At 35.4% G+C, this 19,543-nt stretch overlaps 1 protein-coding gene across 1 annotated transcript in view; it reads left to right on the top strand.

Annotated features, from left to right (window-relative positions):
- Nucleotides 1–17,748, top strand: part of LOC138918166 (uncharacterized) — a 130,703-nt gene extending 112,955 nt beyond the window's left edge. The window contains exons 4-5 of the mRNA XM_070238365.1: nucleotides 5,322–5,527; nucleotides 17,620–17,748. Coding sequence (XP_070094466.1) covers nucleotides 5,322–5,527; nucleotides 17,620–17,748 — 335 coding nt within the window. The remainder of the gene's footprint in view (nucleotides 1–5,321; nucleotides 5,528–17,619) is intronic.
- The last annotated feature ends 1,795 nt before the right edge of the window (nucleotides 17,749–19,543 follow it).

The raw sequence follows: 19,543 nt of genomic DNA, 5'->3' as shown, positions 1-19,543 counted from the left end.
GTATTTCCATGTAAATTTTAGCATCAGTTTATCAATTTCTATCAAAAACGATGGGGGAATTTTGACAATGATTGCATTGAAATATATTCAATTTGGGAAGAATTGATATCTTAACACTCTTGAGTCTTCCAAAACATGAACAGTGTATAACTATATACCTATTTAGGTCTTTAATTTCTTTAAATGTTGTAGTTTTCATTGTAGAGACATTGGTCAATTTTCATTGTATTCATTCTGAGGAATTTGATTTTTTAATGCAAATATAAATGATACTTAAAAATTATTTTCTAATTGTTCCTTGATAAAATATTGAAGTGCAATTGATTTTTCTGAATACTGATCTTATACCTTGTAGCCTTACTGAATTCACTTATTATTTCCAGTAGTTTAATTTTTTTGTGTATTCTTTCAGGTTTTCTATGCACACAGTCACACTCTTGTGTCTTCCAAAACATGAAGAGTGTAGCTTGAAGCGTGAACACTAAGTCCTGAAGTTTGGGTATGTCAGTCCTCTGAATTTGTTCTTTTTCAGCATTGTGTGGGCCGTGCTGGGGATTTTTCCTTTCCATATAAACTTTAGAATCAATTTGTCAATATTCCCAAAATAGTTTGCTAGGATTTTCTTTGATATTGCATTGAATGTAAAGAGTGTGGAGAAACTGCCATCTTAATATTGAGTCTCCCTATCCATTAATATGGAAGTAATGTACCTTCTTCTGTATTGTGTCGGGTAATGTGTGTCTTTTGCATTTCCATATAAATATTAAAATCATAAATCCATAAAATGTTTTCTTTTCCATTCTCTATCCTCTTTACATTTCAGTTTGATTAGTTTCTATTGTCCTGTCTTCAAACTTACTGATTCTTTCCTTGACTGTGGCCAGTATACTGATGGAACCATCAAAAGCATTTCTCATTTCTTTTCTTTTTTTTTTCTGGTGAGGAAGATTGGCCCTGACCTAGCATCTGTTGCCAATCTTCCTCTCTTTGCCCCAGGAAGATTGTCGCTGAGCTAACATCTCGGCCAATCTTCCTCTGTTCTGTGTGTGGGATGTTCCCACAACATGAGTTGATGAGTAGTGTGGCCACAGCATGGCTTGATGAGCAATGTGTAGGTCTGTGTTGGGGATCGGAAGCTGCGAACCCCTGGCTGCTGAAACAGAGCACACAAACTTAACCACTATGCCAGTGGTCTGACCCCCATTTCTCATTTCCGTTACAGTGTTTTCTATTTCTGGCATTACTTTTTTGATCTTTTTTAGAGTTTTCATCTCTACCCTTGTGTTACCTGTCTGTTTTTTTAAATTTGTTGAGATATAATTAATCTAACATAAAATTCACCATTTTAATCATTTTGAAGTGTATAAATCAGTGGTTTTAAAAAAGTATATTCACAATATTGTGCATCAGGTATCTAACTCCAGAATATTTCCATCACCCAAAAATAAACACTGTACCTCCCAATCTCCCTCTCCCTGGCAACCGATAATCTACTTTTTGTCTTTTTGTATTTTCCTCTTCTGGATATTTCATATAAATGGAATCACACTGTATGTAGCCTTTTACATCTGGCTTCATTCATTTAGCATAATGTTTTCAAGGTTCTTCAGTGTTGTAGTATTGATCAGTAATTCATCCCCTTTTTTGGGCAGAATAATGATCCATTATATGCATATACCACGATTTCTTTGTGCATTCATCAGTTAAAGAAAATTGGGGCTGTTTCGTTTTTGACGATTATGAATAGTACTGCTATGAGCATTTCTGTACAAGCTTTTATGTGAACATATGTTTTCATTTATCTTAGATATATACCTAGGAGTGGAATTGCTTTCTCACCTCTTTCACTATTAAAGTATTAGTTATTTTGTAGTATATTATTTTAATTGTATTATCATTTCTTATACTGTACATTTTTGAGTTATTATCTTAATGGCTGCCTGAGGATTATAATTAACATATTAATTTATAACAATCTAGTTCAGATAAATACCAACTTAATTTCCGTAATATGGAAAAATATTGCTCCTATGTGATCCAAACCGGGGAACTGCAGGCCACTGAAGCAGAGCGTGCGCACATAACCGCTGAGCCACCAGGCCAGCCCCCTCATTGTAGTTTTGATATACATTTTCTAATTACTAATGATGTTCATCATCGTTTCATGTGCTTATTGGACATTCATATACCTTCTCTGGAGAATGTTTGTTTAAATCTTTGCCCAGTTTTAAATTGAGTTATTTGTCTTTTCATTGTTGAATGATAAGTATTCTTTATATATTCTGAGTACTAGAACCACACCCAATTTGTGACTCTGTTCCTCACCTTTTTTATGCTGTTATTGTTACAAATTTTATCTTTATACATTGTCTGCTCATCAATGTAGATTTGTATTTATTTATGCAGTTATCTTTTTAAATCAAATAGGAAAAAAGATGAGTTACAGACAAAATACGTTAATATTACGTTTTATCTATATTTATATAATTATATACATGGTCATGGTCTGTGATGGTTTCTGGTGAGATGGCAGTTATTAATCTTATTGAGGATCTTTTTTATGGATAAATTGCTTCTTTCTTGCTGTTTTCAAGATTCTATCTTTGCCTTTGATTTCTGACAGCTTGATTATAATGTATCTCAGTGTGTATCTCTTTGAGTTTATCCTACTTGGGGTTTATTGAATCTGTTCATATATAGATGAATATTTTCATGAAATTTGGGAATTTGGGGCCATTATTTTTTCCAGGATTCTTTCTTTTCCCTTCTCTTCTCTCCTGTCACTTCTGTTATGTGTTAGTTGGAATACTCAATTGTATCCCACTGGTCTCTTTGGCTCTGTTCGTTTATCTTCAAACTTTTTCTCTTTTGTTCCTCAAACAGAATAATTTCAGTTCAGCTTTCCTAAAGTTTGCTGATTCTTTTGTCTACTCAGATCTGCTATTGAGCCCCTAAAGTTATTTTTTTATTTTAATTATTATACTTTTCAACCCCAGAATTGCTGTTTGTTTCCTTTTTATAATTTTGATTTCCTTATTGATAGTCTATATGGTGAGATATAATACTCATGCTTTCTTTCAGTTTTTTTTAACATGGTTTCCTTAGCTCTTTGAACATATTTAAAATAACTAATTTAAATTCTTTATCTTAAAAGTACAACGTCTAGATTTTCTCAGGGACAGTTTCTATTGATTGCTTTTTTCCCTGTATATGGGTCATGCTTTCTGGGTTCTTTAGAAGCCTCGCAATTTTTTGTTGAAAACTGAACACTGTGGATATTATAATGTGGTACCTCTGGAAATTAGATTTTTTCCCCTCCCCAGGACTTTTTATCATTGTTGTTCTTGTTGTTTGTTTGTTTTAGTGACTTTTCTGAACTAATTTTTTTAAAGTCTGTGTTCTTTGCTGTTTTGTGACCATCAAAGTCTCTGTTTGGTTATCTTAATCAGCAAATGATTGGAGAGAGATTTCTTTAATTTCCTGGATTGAAAAATCTTCCAGTCTTTGCAGATCTGCTCCATGCATGTAGAGGTACGTGAATACTTAGCCAGGCTGTTTCCAGCTCTGTCTTAGCTTTCCCTTCCTGCTTGTGCAGATCCTGAAAGCTATCCAGACGTGAGACCCTAGGACCTTCTTAGGTCTTCTCTGATTGTGCACCTGCCCCTGAACATGTATTTGGTTTCCATATTCCCAGAAATGTGTCAGAACTTTTCAAGGCCCTTCTTCCCCAAAGCATCTTATCTCCCAGCCTTTCCTCACAAGCTATTTTGGTAACCTATTGTTTATCTTCCCCACTGTTACCTTTGCTTTAGGCAGCAAAGTCTAAAATATTTCCCTGAAATTTTTTTCCACAAATATTCTCTGGATGGCTTTAGCACTGGGCAAGTTCTGAGTTAGACAAGATAAAATAGGCCTTTTGAGCCAGTCTTCTATGAAGCCACCAGACAGATCAACCAAAGACAAATCTTTGCAAATGAAGTCAGCTGTACTCCCTTGGACACTGGTACCCAGAATGCAAGATGTTATTTTCAAGGCCACTACTGAGCTTGGATGGAGGTTGGGAGTAGGTGTGCAGTGGGAGGTGGAAAAAAGTTGGATATGTTAAAACATCACAAAGCTTACTGTTCTTATTGAGATTCACTGAGTTAAATAAGCACTCCCTGAATTGCTGCAGGCTTTTCGTTCATTTTCAGAGTTCTGAAAAAAAGTTGATTCTGACAGGTTTTGTCCATTTTTTAGTTGCTTTTATGTAGGGGAAAACTTTTGGAGTTCTTTACTTCTCCACTTTTTCTGCCGTTACCCCAGATCATTACATGTCTATTCTTGCATGTTGTTCATTTTTTCCATGACAGCACTTGACTATTAATCATAGTTATTTTACATTTATTATCTGATAATTTTAACATTTGTGTCATATCTGAGTCTGGTTCTGTTGCTTGATTTGTCTATTTAGACTGTGTGTTTTCTTGCATTTTGGTATACCTGTAGTTTTTGGTTGAAAGCTGGATAGTTCTATCACATGGTAAGAACTGAGATAAACAGGTTTTTGTTTTCATTTATTTATTTTTTTATGTACAACTATTTTTTTCTTTCAGTTTTATTGAGACATAATTGGCATATAGCACTGTAAAGTTGTGCAGCATAATGACTTGACTTACATGTATTGCAAAATGATTGCAAAATAAGTTTAGTTAACATCCATCACCTCGTATAGATACAGAAAAAGTAAAAAGATAAAGGGACTTTTAATGTGAGGATTTATTCTAATCCGGCTAGGACTTGGGCTGTTTTTGCATTTTGGGGTTTTGTTTTGTTTTGTTTTTGCTGAGGAAGATTTACCCCGAGCTAACATTTGTGCTGATCTTCCTCTGCTTTTACTATGTGGGCTGCCAGCACAACATGCTGCTAACAGAGCAGGGTAGGTCCGCACCCAGGAACCAAACTCAGGCCGCTGAAGCAGAGTATGTAGAACTTAACCACCAGGCCGCTGGGGATGACCCAGGACTTAGGCTGTTTTTAATGTTTGCTATAGCTATACATGACAGAGGCTTCAAATTCTTTTAGTGTTAGTTTTGGCTTCTCTTGTTGCCTTTCAGCTTCCGTAAGTACTCCTCCTCAGAGACATTGTGGCTTTCTGCTCTTTTGGCTGTAATCCACTTTTATTCTGTGGAGCCCTATTGGTGTGGTTGCAATGTAGGGGTCAGGGGAAGCATTGCATAATCCTATGATTAATCTGTCTTTTAGTGGGCCTGTATTTCTGGGTTGGACTTTGACCTTCACATGTGTTTCTCCAGTGATATAGCTTTTTTCTTCCTTTACAGGGAGACAGGAAGACTTGGAAGGGGCCAGAATGACCTTCCACCAGCTGGGAGAATCTGGTACAGCCTTTTCCCTCGAGGACTATGCCTTTGTTATAGAGAATGCTCTGAGCACATTTCACAGTGATTCTTCTTTCCTTCTCCTTTCCAGAACCATGAGAGGATCTTTTTCTGGTCTTCACCATGAGACCCCAGTTGGGTTCCTGGAGGTAAAGCCCACTAAAGTGTCAAGGATCTTGAGTGAGGCCACAGGAGTTTCTTACTTTCACATTAGTCCACACTCAGCCTCCAGCAGTTCTTTAAAATTACCGCTTAAGTATTCCAATCAGTTTATGTCTTCTGCCCCAAGTAAGTAAATCTTGGCTGTCATTCATTTTATTCCCCTTTCTCTCCAGATATAGGAGGAGTGGTTTGTCCTCAAACTTGGTCAACTGATGGGTCCAAGAAAAGTCATTGATTTTTCAATTTGTTTAGCTTTTTCTAGTTATTAGGGCAAGAGTGATGGCTTCCAAGATCTTTAAGTCTGTACATTTATTTTTGAGTCCTTTGTGTTTTCTGTACTCGTATTTGGACAATTTCTATTGTTTTAACTTCAAGTCCACTGATCTTCTCTTCTTCAGTATCTCATACGATGTGAAGCCATCCTATGAATTTTAAATATGCAATATTGTGTTTTTCACCTCTAGAATTTCCATTTGGTTCTTTTCTGTATCTTTTATTTCCCCCCTCAGTATGTTAAGGCTTTTATTTAAATCTGTAAGCCTATTTATGATACTTATAATTGCTGTTTTAAATTCCTTCTGTGCTATTTCCATTATCTATGTCATTTCTTGGTTTATTTTTGTGGACTGATTTTCCTTTTGATTATGGGTCATAATGTCTGCTACTCCTTTGCACATCTACTGTAGGAGCTTCTTTAGTCAAGCAGTTCACTTATTTGCTGATCAGGTTATCCTTTTTCTTTTGCTTCTTCTTAAAGCCTTCTTTTTAAGCTTTGTTAGAGCATATTTATAGTAACCTTTACACTAAGGCTAGTTTAGTCTTCATATTAAGGTGTGACACTCTGGTGTCTCTTCTGATTGCCTCATTGTTCAACAAGGTCTCACTACTCTGAGTGAGTTCTGGAAGGTTCTGCTTATAGATCTCCAGCTGTTTTATTTTGTTTTGCTTCAGTTGATGAAATATTTCCCTTTCAAAGTGATGATTAGTATTTAGCTGAAGATTCCATAAACCTCCTATGAAGACCACTAGAGCCCTTTTGCTCTAAAGCTTCCCCTCATTTAGTACTTTGTTCCACAAATTACATCTGATTTAGCTTCCCCAAACTTCAGTCAGTGTCTCTTCAACTTATCAAGATCTCCATTCTTTGCTTGGGCTCCTCCTTCCCGTGCCCATGTTCTGAAATTGGCTTCAGGTAGGAAGCTGTGAATATTGTAAGGTCCACCATTTCTTTCACTTCCTTCAGGGATCCCAGTCCTGCACTGCTTCTTATTCAAATCTATGAAAACAATTGTTTCCAATATTCAGTCAAGTTTTCTAATTGTTTATTGCAGAAGGGCAAGTGTGTTTGTTTGTTTTTAAAGATTGGCACTTGGGCTAACAACTGTTGCCAATCTTCTTTTTTTTTTTCCTGCTTTATCTCCCCAACCCCCCCCTGTACACAGTTATATATCTTAGTTGCAGGTCCTTCTAGTTGTGGGATGTGGGATGCCGCCTCAACATGGCCTGACAAGTGGTGCCATGTCCGTGCCCAGGATCCAACCCTGGGCCACCGCAGTGGAGCGCACGAACTTAACCACTCAGCCATGGAGCTGGCCCCAAGGGCAAGTTTCATACCAGTTACTCCTGCATAGTCAGAAGCAAAAGTTCCAAATTATACTTTCATATCATTGAATTTCCATAATATAAACTGCCATAAATTATTGGAGACTACGGGATCACAAAATGACCTTAACTTTACACAGATTTGTTGGATAAGTTGTAAGGAATTTTAGTTTCCTTATTCTCAGCCAATTTTATTCTTAAAAGTAACTTCTTAATTTTGTGGGTTTTGGAATTCTATGCACATTCACATAATAATACCATTTTTTTATTATTAAATTACCTGGCAGTGGATAGATTGCAGTCCCCCAATTTTCTCAGCATGTATTCAAAATGAACAAAAATAGATCGAAGCTAACTAGGATAATAATAACAACATTAGCTAATATTTATGGAGCCTAATTATGTACCAGGCACTGAACTAGATTCTTTTTTTTGTTTTTTTTAAGATTGGTTCTGAGCTAGCATTTGTTGCCAATCTTCCCCCCTTTTTTTTTTCTTCTCCCCAAAGCCCCCCTGTACATAGCTGTATATTCTAGTTGTAGGTCCTTCTAGTTGAGCTGAACTAGATTCTTTACATAGTTTATTTCATTGAAATTCTACACTGTCTTTAACCTCTCAGTTGTTATTATTGTACTGATATTACAGATGAGAAAACAAATACAGTAGGTAGGATTATTATACCCACTTTATATATAAAGAACTAAATGCTTAGAAAGATTAAATGTTCACTAGGATATGAACTTAGGTTATCTCAGAAAGGTACTAACAAATGCTATTTTCTCTTTAAAAAAGAAAACAATGTATATTTAATATATTTGATTTAGGATATTCCTGAAAGAGTAACCTTAAAAGCAAACGCTACAGGCTTATTTAGGTGTGTGAAAAACATTTCTCTGTTAAAATTGCAGCATTCATTTGAGATTTCAAAGGCTCATATTACAAACAGGTAGTTTGTCTCACAGTTTATTTATTTTCACTTTATAGTTATTGACATCATTATTTTGTGAGGACAAATATTTTCCCCATTTCTAATTCCTTTATCTATAAATATTTGTTTTTAATCAAGCTCACCACCGTTTGTTTCTCCAAAGATCTTCCTGCCGTTACAGTCTGTTCTGTTTTACTCTAGACATGGATTTATTTATATTCCAGCACCTCCCAATGCACTTTGCACACACTGTAGTGGTATTCATTATGCATTTGTTGAATAAATGAGTAAATGCAATAAATAAGTAATGAAAGCCTGAAATCCCACATCTGCTCTCCAAGTTCGCTGTAGCAACTGCTCACTCCTTTTGCTCACCGCAGAATTCCACATCTCTAAATCACTTACACCGTGAGCGAGTTATTATTCTTCCGAAGAGAATCTAAATTCTAACATTTTATTCATTCTTTCCTCCCTTCTTCTCTTTACCCTGGCCTCTCTAAATTGTAGATGTACACACATATACACCACACAGACATGTACAACAGACATACACTCACACAGTTACAATTGGGTGTTAAAAGTTTTCGTTCAGTCTTTCACTAATGGAAAACTTGAAGACAGGAACCATAATTTTCCTCCTTCCAACACTTCATTCCTCAGTTGCAATGAATAGAATCAATGTGTTCATCAAAGATTCCCCACTCCCAAGGAAAATGCTATCTAGTATGATTTCTTGGTTGTTTAGCAGAGCACCTTATGCCACCAAATTTGTTTATATTTAAGGATTTTTGCTGCTCTCTTGTTGCAAATGTATGTGTGTGTGTGTATATATATATATCTATCTCACAAAATGCTGTCTGTGCATAGCATTTTACTATATACTCATTTTGTTTTATAATACAAATAAGCAGACACATTCTAATTTGTAGAAATATGCATCATAATAGAAAGAGAATTTTTAAAATTTTAACCTAGGCATAATGATAGGATATATAGAGAGGACATCAAAATACTATTCATACAGTGCAGAGTAGGTTGGTCGAAATGAAATTATCTTCTTAATGATACATATATTTATATATTTGGGAGAAGTATAATACCGGAATTGTAGCAGAGGGTATAACATAAGATTAGGGGCATGGATTTGGGTATCTGCTCTGGGTTTAAAAGTTAGTTGTGGACATAAGAGCTGTAGGGTCTTGGGGAAATTACAGAAAGTCTCTGATCTTCGGAGATAATACCTGTTTTATGGCAGTGTTTTGATGATTGATAGGAAGCACTTTCTCCCAAATAGTAGTTTCCCATATATACTTGCACAATCGTTGCCATATTTACATATCATCTATTATTTACCTAATATTTCTATAAATGTACTCATATTTTAACCTTTGTGTTTAAAAACAACTATAAATGGAAGCAGTATTTTTGTAATTCACATGGAAACAAATGCATACATATTAGTATAAGAAATGTCAGTGTATCTTCGATGATACATATACTATGTACATGGGTTAACTCTGGGATAGTAGAAAATTGAGATGACTTGGAAGAGAATGTGGTACCTAACTACTGTTCAGTAAATTATGACTGTAATTACTGCTTATAATTAAAATGGTATAATAATGATAAAATAAGTTCTTTATTATTAGCATTTCTTTTTAGGGAGAAGATGAAATTTCACTGTGGTAGCTAAGTAGAGAAATTTGGTAAAATGGGTGTCAAAGTTTCAGGGAGCATTCTGATTCCATTTAGTCAAACCCTGTTGTGACTCTGTGTCCTGTTTTTGCTTTCAAATATATAAGAAGGGAAATAGGTTTGGTGCCTGAGTTCTAGGGAGGTGAGCAGAGACTGCATTGTTAATAAGTTTCCAAGTAAGACTGATGCTACTGGTTCTTGGTTCACTGAACTTTGAGAACCACAGCTCTAAGCCATTTAGTCCATCTTTCTCTGCTGGTTATTTGCCTGTTTATTTCTGTCCTTCATGTGGGAATAAATCGACACCTACAGGGAATCAATCCACACAAAATAATGGGAGACTACTTTACGGGAAGGGACTCCCTAAATTATCTACATTAGGTGAGTCCTTTTTCTCTTGACTTTGACAATCCAATTCACCCACCTAGCTCACCAACCCTCATGACCTTAAATCTTAAGACAAATCTCCTTCTACATCTACTTCTACCTATAGGACTTGTAAAACTACACATCTCTTATCATTTGGAAAGACCAGATAGCATCAAATTTATGAATGGATAGAAAGTTTCTGTGCTCTGAATGGTTCAGGCTTTGACAAGTCTCTTTTACTGAATAACTTGCCCATTGACATAAAAAGGTCTGAAGGGGCCAGCCTGATGTTAGTGGTTAAGTTCGCAAACTCTGCTTCCACAGCCCAGGGTTCGCAGGTTCAGATCCTTGGTGTGGACCTATACCAGTCATCAAGCCGTGCTGTGGTGGTGTCCCACATACAAAAATGGAGGAAGATTGGCACAGATGTTAGCTCAGGGACAATCTTTCTCAAGCAAAAAGAGCAAGACTGGCAACAGATGTTAGATCAGGGCCAAGCTTCCTCACCAAATAAAAAGAAGAGAGAAGGAGGGATCTGAACCTGTCTGTGCCCTCTTCACTACTCTTGTCTCACACAAGAGACCATTGCAACCCATAATTAAACAATGTTTCTGCATTTTTACTGTATTTTCAGTCTTTCAAGGGCCTTGGAAGGATGATGTTGACTCCTGGCCTGAGCCCTACACTCAAACCCAGCCCTGCCTCACCTTCCTGGTCCTCACTACTGGTCCTACAGAAAAAGATCCTATTTGAAACTCAGATTACAGATTCCTCAGTATCTGGTAATGACTTTCAGAGTGTTTTAAAATCCATTTCTCCTTCATCTGTTCTTTTGATCTCTGGCTCTTGGGATGTTATTGCCATACAAACCCTGTCAACTGTTTTTCCAGCTTGTCTTTCCCTGATCTTTTTCTAATGTTTTTCTGTCTTATAATATCAATAGTCACTTCTTTAGCAAGCTATCACTTTTCTAGTTTTATCTTCCCTAGTCGCGACCTAGAGTGAAATTTTCCTGTTGATTCTCTCAAACCAGGTCTATATTTGATTGCTATATTTGATTATTGGCTTATATAATGTTTGATAAATTTGTAACTAGTTTTTCACATGATTTCTAAAATTCCAGTTAATTATTGCTCGTGTTATCATTCATCTTTTTTTAAAATAATTTTCTCATCTGGATTCACTTTAATTGGCCATCTGAATTAACTTATTTACCTTATATTATAGCTTTTGTATTTCTGACCATCTGAATATCTTCCTTTTAAGTTTTTTTAAATTTGCAGCTATATCTTTCTTTATGTTGATTATATAATTGTATTTTTGTTTATAATTTAGTGGATACTATCCTATATGCTTAAATAGTCAGATCTTCAGTTTTGCCAAAAGAGACGAACAGCTGTATGATGGTCAACAACTGAAAACGTTACTAACTTATGAGTCTCAAGCATGCTTTTTGTATAACCACCACTGGTTTAGTGGTAAAAAACAGTAACTGTGTTCTTTGTTGAGGGCTTTTACTACGAAAAACTGCTCCTAGTTTCAATCTCTGTTCCTCTCTTCTAGTCCTTCTTCCTTTTCTTAACTCTCAATGCCTTCACATAATCCCCTGCTATTAAGGTTCCTAAATCCTTCCCCAAACCCTACTCTCTTTCTCTCACAGAGTTACATCCAAGCAGAATCTGCTTTTAGGACCTCTTTCTGAACTCCACTGATGCTTCCTTCAAAATCTACCTTCCTTCGCCTTTCCTCTTGGCTCTTCCAGGTTATCGGAAAAACTAGCTTACATTATGTCTGATAACATATCTTTTCATAAACACAGATGGATGCTTTATCATTTGGACTTAGGGATGTCTTATAGGACCCAGGGGCAGGGACTTCCCAAAGACTGGCTAGAACCAGGAACTGAGGAGCCATCAGGAAATCAAGCGATCATTCAGTTATTTTCTCCCCTTTGGAAAACATGGTCTCTTGTCTGTTGCATTCATCTTTATAGGCAGTTTTCTGTTTCTCCACATATGTGTCCATACCAGAGCTCTCAAGTTCATGTTGTATTAGCAAACCAGATGATCAATCTCTTTGTTATAAATCAATGGGACACAGAAGTTGGCCCAGTTGTTATCACATCATCCAGCCCTTTATGAATGAACCATTTCCAGGGGAGAAGTGTATATAATACAATTGTAACTGTTGAGGCTGACCCCTGGGGGAGAGAACAACTCAGAGATGAATGTAGATTTCTCGATCATGGAAAAATTGATATTTATATGTAAAATATATTTATTTATATGTATAAAACATATAAAAATTTTTATATATAAAAATAAAATTTGTATATGATAAAACAAATCACATTCAGGTAGGTTAGAACACCAAATGAAAATAAAATATACCATCTTGAGGTAGCCACTTTTAAAATCTTTTAATTCGAGTGAATATTTTCTTTGTAAATATTTTTTAAAACTTACATAAAGAAAAAATGCTTAACATGCATCTTAACTATTTTCAAAGAATGAACACATCCGTATTATCAGTATCAAAATCAAGAAATAGAACATTACCAGCACCGCAAAAGTCCCCCTTATACTTTTTCTCTGTCATCCCCCTCCCCTCAAAATATAACCACTACCTATCTTCCAACATCCAAGATTAGTTTTGCCTGTTTTCAAATTTTTTTGTAAGTGGAGCAATGCCTGTTTGATTTTTTTGTCTGGTTCTTTTGCTCAACATTATGCCTCAGGGGTTTATCTGTGTTATTGTATGTCATTGTAGTTTACTTATTCTCATTGCTGTAAAGCATGCAACTGTTTGATAATACCATAGTTTATTTATCTATTCTAATGTGGATGAACATTTGCATTTCCAGGTAATTGAAAATCCAGACGTATCACTAAGTAATAGAGTATGCATATAATAAGTAGTGGGAAATAGCTTTCCAAAATAGTATACTAATTTACACCCATACCATCATTATATGAGAATTCTAGGGTTTCTACATACTAAACAACATAGGACATTGTTAGTCTTTTCTGTTTTAGCCTTTGGTTGTATAATCGTATTCCACTGTGGTTTTAATTTACATTTCCCTGATGACTATTATGGTTGAACAGCTTTTCACTTGAATATACACATACACACACATACATTTTATGAACTGGCAGGTCAAGTATTCTTCTGATTTTTTATTTGCTTTTCTTTACTTTTCTTATTGAAGATACATATATTTCTAAGATAAGATACCTATAAGATATATCAATATATCTATTATACAGTCTATATATAAGTTCTGTGTCAGATAGATGTATAGCAAATACCATTTCCAAATTTGTGGCTTGCTTTTTCACCATTCAATTTATCTATCTTTAAATTTATAAAATTAGACATTTAATTAAGTCCAATTTATTGATCTTTGATTTCATAGTAGGTTCTTTTGGTGTCTTGTTAAGGGAACTTTGACTACCTGAGATCTTGAAGATATACTCCTATGTTATTTTCTAGATGGGTTTCCATTTTAGCTTTCATATTTAGATCTGCAGTTATTTTTGTGTAAGTTGTGGAGTGTTACAAGATTTATTTTTTCCATATGAATACCCTTAGACCCAGAAACACTTTTGAAAAAGGCAATTATTTTACACTGCATTGAACTATCACCTTTGTTACCAATAAAGTGAGCATGTATGTATGGATCTGATTATCAAATCTGTTCTGTTCTGTTGGTCTATTGCCTATCCTAACATCAATACCACATTGTCTTAATTATAATAAGTATATTGCCATCTGGTACCATAAATCCTTAATCTTTCTTCTTCAACCATAGCCTTGGCTATTCTTGGCTTTGCATTATGATAATATTATGGAGTCACTGGTCAATTTCCACACAAAACTGCTGAGACATTGAGAGATTGCATTAGTACTGTACATAAATTTTGAGGAAGACAGATTTTATAATACTGAATCTTGCTATCCATGAATATGGGGTATCCTTCATTTATTCATGCCTTCTTCAATGGATTATAGTATTTAATCCACTTACTATCTAAGAAAATATTAATATTTGAGTGTTAATGCTGGCTTTAAACACCTTAATCCAAAGGAGATCATAAAGTATGGATTTCAAATATCTAGTTTAGCTCCAGTGGAGTGGAGTTGGAAGTGATGGTAAGAACAAGGGGACAAGATGTCCACATTTTTTAATATTGTAACAAATAACTAATTTCCCCATCTGCTTTAATTTTGATAATGTCTTTAACTTGATATTTGAGGTGGCTTTTGGTATTTGCCTAACTCTAAGGCAAATTTATTTTCCCTCTCTATCCTACATCTGGGATGAAAGAAACATATTTTTAATGTCTAATCACAAAAATTCATGTTGGAATGAAATATGGAACTTTAATGTCTAATCACAAAAATTCATGTTGGAATGAAAGATGAACAACAAAGGGGAGGAAAACTCAATTTTTCACCAAATACTCATGCTGCTCTATGTATTAGGTATATGGTTGGTGGAAAAGTTATTTTCAGGCTTCCAAAGAGGAATGATTTCTTTGATAGACCTAGTCTCTAAGTGACAGATTTCAGGAAAGGGAAAAATGATTTTGTCATGAAAAGAAAGCATTGCATACTAGTTTGCTGGATTTGATTTTCAAGTGAAGATTTTTACTTGAAGAAAAATAAGATGTATCTATCTATATGTCATCATCTTCATCATCCTCATCATCATCTCTCCATCGTCATTTCTTTTTAATTTTGAGTGAGGACATATACAATATATTTCTATCCCATTATCTTCAATTCAGTATAAAATTAGATGTATTTCACAGCTGACATATCTTGGATAAAAGACTAGTGATTTGGGAACTAGAATACATCTGAAAATATATTCCAAGATAACATTGATTCTGTTTTATAATAGAATCACATAAAGTTATAAGAGAAAATAAGATATTCATTGACAAAGAATTCTTTATTGGCTCACATTTAGCAATTTGGGGAAATCTCTGTGGATAAGAGTTTAAGTAGCTTTAGATCTGAATGTTTTATTTGATAAAGAAGTATTCTGACTTTTGGCTTATATAGTGTTTTGATCAAGTGAAATATCTACCTTCACAAGTCTTATACAACCTCAAATTGTTTCATGATGATGGAAATGGTGTAATAAATACATTACCAGGAACCATTCAGATATAAAGACAACAACAACAACAACTATAATAACAACTAATATTCATGTTCATGCTGGCTATGCACTTTGTTTGTCCTGTAACAAGCTATGAGGTAGGTGCTAAGAGTATTCCCATTTAACAAATGAGGAAACTCAAGTTCTGAGACTTTAACTGAGCAGGCCAGGGTCCCCCAGTCAGTAAAGAGCATAGTTACAGGTTCAAGTCCAAGTTTATCCCACTCAGTAGCTATGCTTTGTAACACTCTGTTGCATTCTATAGGATCTAACACAAAAGACTAGTTTAGAATCAGCTTGTCAAGTTCTACAAAAAATCCTGCAGGGATTTTGATTGATTTAATTGTTGAATCTGTAGACTATATTGGAAAGAATCGACATCTTAACGATATTTAGTCTTCTGACCCATCAACATGGTTTAATTCTCCATTTATTTAGGCCTTCTATAATTATTCTAAAGCAATATTTTGTAGTTTCAGTGTACATATCTTGAACATATTTTGTCAAATTTATTTATAAGCATTCTAAGTTGTAGAGTCCTCAATAAATAGTGTTTTTAAAATATATATTTGAAGTTTGAATTGGTTTCTGCTAGTGCACAGAAACACAACTGACTTTTTCATATTGACCTTGTTGTGTGTTTTGTTCTGTTTTGTTGCTGAGGAAGATTTTCCTTGACCTAATTTCTGTTGCCAATTCTCTTCTTTTTGCTGGAGGGAGATTCGTCTTGAGCTAACATCTGTGCCAATATTCCTCTGTTTTGTATGTGGGTTGCCACCACAGCATGGCTGCTGATGTGGTGTAGGTCCGTGCCTGGGAACCAAACCCAGGCCACTGAAGCAGAGCATGCTGAACTACAACCATAGGCCACAGGGCCAGCCCCTTGACCTTGTAGATTGAGCCCTTGCTAAACTCACATTATTTTTCTTAGCTCTCTTTTAGATTCCTTAGGATTTTGTGCATGGATAAATGTATTTTGTATAGAGTTAAATAAAGGTGGATCCCATTCTCCTGAATCATTACACAGTTAAGCAGGCATTTGTGCTTAGGTAGCTGGGTTGCATGGAATATCAGGTGAGTTTTTCTGGCCAATGTTGTGGTTGGACATGCAGACTGAAGATAAAGAAGTGATTCAGAAGCCAGCCCTGATGGCCTAGGGGTTAAAGTTCAGCACTCTCACTGCTTTGGCGGCCTGGGTTCACTTCCTGGATGCAGAACCACACCACTCATCTGTCAGTTGCCTTGCTGTGGTGGTGGCTCATGTAGAAGAACTAGAAAGACTTACAATTAGCACATACAACCATGCACTGGGGCTTTGGGGAGAAAAGAAAAAGAGGATGATTGGCAACAGATGTTAACTTAAGGCAAATCTTTCCCTGCAAAAAAAAAAAAAAAAAAGAAGTGATTTGCTCACCTTCTATTTCTCAAACTACTAAATAACTTAGCTGTAGCTCAGCTGAGCATTCTCTTCCCTCTTTATCTAAAATGTCATATATCAACTGCTGTGTTATAGAATGTAATTGTTAAGTAGACTGAGACCAGGAACACTCTACTTGTACAGCAATGTTATACACACACACACACACACACACACACATATATAAAAAGTGCAAAGCCCTGCTCTTATTATGAATCCTGTACAGAAGCACTGTAATGTGATAGGCTATTTTTAGTTTCTTCTATTAAATAGGATTTATTAGCACTGTGACTTACTTGATAAATGTCTGTTTTACACTGAACTTTTACCACTACAAGCATATTTTCAGCAATTTGATAAGCATATATATTTATATTTACATTTATATGTGTATACTAAGTTTACAGAGGTACATGCTGTTATAATTTTATAGGTTCACAATGATAAGATATTGTAATGATTAACTTAACCAAAGTATAGGATTCTACTTGTGTGATTTCAGAGATTTTGTTCATTCTATAATAATAATAGTTACATTTACTGATTTTTTTGTCATGTGCCAAGCTCTGTTCTAAGCTGTTTTCTTTGACATGTGTCTTCTCTCTTACTCTTAACAGAAATGTTATTAATAGGTACTGTTATTATCTTTATTTTCTGTGTGAGAATTCCCAGTCCAGAGAATTCTGGTAGTTTGTCCGTGATCACACAGCTAAACACTCAAGTAAGATACCATACTCTGGAAACATGCCCTCTTCAGTTCTACACTATGTTTTAATTGGCTAGACCTGATTATAGGCAGAATTCATGTGCAAATGGCTCATGGTAGCTTTATAAAGTGTCAGCGTGGCTAGGCTAAACTTCATCTCTCAGAATTCCTTTTCTTGTATGTTTCCAGTTCGCGTGCACCATGAGAGAGGTTCTTGTGGGCGATCTGAGGGGCAGAAGCGAAGCAGCAGCCATTTCGGAATATTGTCACTTATCTTCTGGCTCACCTCTTGGTATGAGGCAGCAGATGGGCCTATAGCTGCTCAGTCTTCCCCGGGATCCTCCTTCACCTCCTCTGACTTTGGGCCAGGTGCATGTTTTTAGCACCATGATAAAAGGTCCTGGCTTCTGCTGGACACTCACAGCATCAAGATCAAAGACAACAAGAATTGGTGCAGATTTTTGCCAGTCCTCCTGGGCTCCTGCTCACACTTGTGGGTCTCAGCTTGTTAGATCTCCCCAGTTTTACAATCTTCTTTTCCAAATTGCCTGCATCAGACATCAAGACAACAGCCTTATAGAGACTGCATACCCGGCTCCCACAGTTGAGTAAGGGCAAATCCCCAGAGATATTATCATTGCTGTCAGAATATATTATTTTTATTTTGTAAAATTGTTATTATATAAAATTGTCATATATTGTATAATTATTAGTAGATGCATATATAATTTTATTAATATAATTTTATATTTTATAATTGCTATATGCACATATAGTAGTGTGTGTGTGTGTGTGTGTGTGTGTGTGTATAGAGAGAGAGAGAGAGAGTGCTAGTTTTATTTCTAATTAAATCCTGACTGGTAGCAATTGGTTGAACTAAACAATCTGTAATAATTTAAGAGTATCAATAAAAGTTCTTTATATTGAAGAAGTGATGTCAAGTTAGTCCAATTAAGTGACAGTGTTGTATACCAGACAGAGTAATGGCTGTGCAATTAGATCTGTCTTCAAAAATAGGCTGGAATTATACACCATGAGCATTGGGCAAGTTATGTAACTACTCTGAGCCTTATTTTCTTCACTGGCAAAATGAGGTTGTTGTGAGGAGTACCTGAGACAACACATCAAGTGCCTAATACTTCCCCAAGCCGTTAAAGAAGTGATAGATACAATTACTTGCATTGTTGTGGCTGTCAGAATTAGTACTAAAGACACGGGTAATTTAGGCTCCATAAAATCATCTATCCATATAATAACATGTAATGGGACACAATGATAACATTATTTTCTATCTGGCAGAATCATACCAGCACTTTGTTCCAGACAGGGCATTTTGTTAAGTACCAGAAATGCTTTTTAAGAAGAAAATTAATTTGTATGTATAAATAAAATTAATAATAGAACATTAAAAATAACTTCTTGAACATTTGTGAAAGGATCCCATTCACATTTTAAAATTGAGTTATAGTTCACATGCAATAAAAGGCACAGATGTCAGATGTTCATTTGGATGCATTTTAACAGTTGTGTCCACCCAAAACTGGGCAAAGAACTTTTTGAGTACCCTCCTGCCTCTTTCTGGTCAATCTCCTCACTGAAGTCACACATTCTAATTTCTATCACCAAAGATTACTTGTGCCAGTGCCTTGACTTCGTAGAAATGGCTCTTAGAGTATATTCTTTTGTGTCTGGCTTCTTTCACACAACAAAACGGTGAGATTCTTCCATATTGTTGCATATATTAATAGTTTGTTTCTTTTTATTGTCAACAGTATTCCATTGTATGAATATGCTACAAGTTATTTATACCATTCTCCTGAAGATAGACATTTGGATCTTTTCTAGTTTTGGGCTATCATATACAAGTCTGCTAAGAACATTCTTAGACAAGTCAGTTTTGGATATGTCTTCGTGTCTCCTGAGTGAAGATCTAAGTGTGAAATTTCTGTGTCATGGGGTTGTCATAGGGTGCTGATATGTTTAATTTTATAAGAAACTGCCAAGCATATGTTCTAAGTTGTTGTAATGTTTTATGTTCCCATCAGCAATGTATGAAAGCTTCTGTTACTCTACCTGCTTGCCAACATTTGTTATTGTCAGTCTTTTGAAATTT

The sequence above is a fragment of the Equus caballus genome, chromosome 16, assembly GCF_041296265.1.
Source record: "Equus caballus isolate H_3958 breed thoroughbred chromosome 16, TB-T2T, whole genome shotgun sequence".
Classification (NCBI taxonomy): Eukaryota; Metazoa; Chordata; class Mammalia; order Perissodactyla; family Equidae; genus Equus; species Equus caballus.
This window is presented reverse-complemented; position numbering and strand designations above follow the sequence as displayed.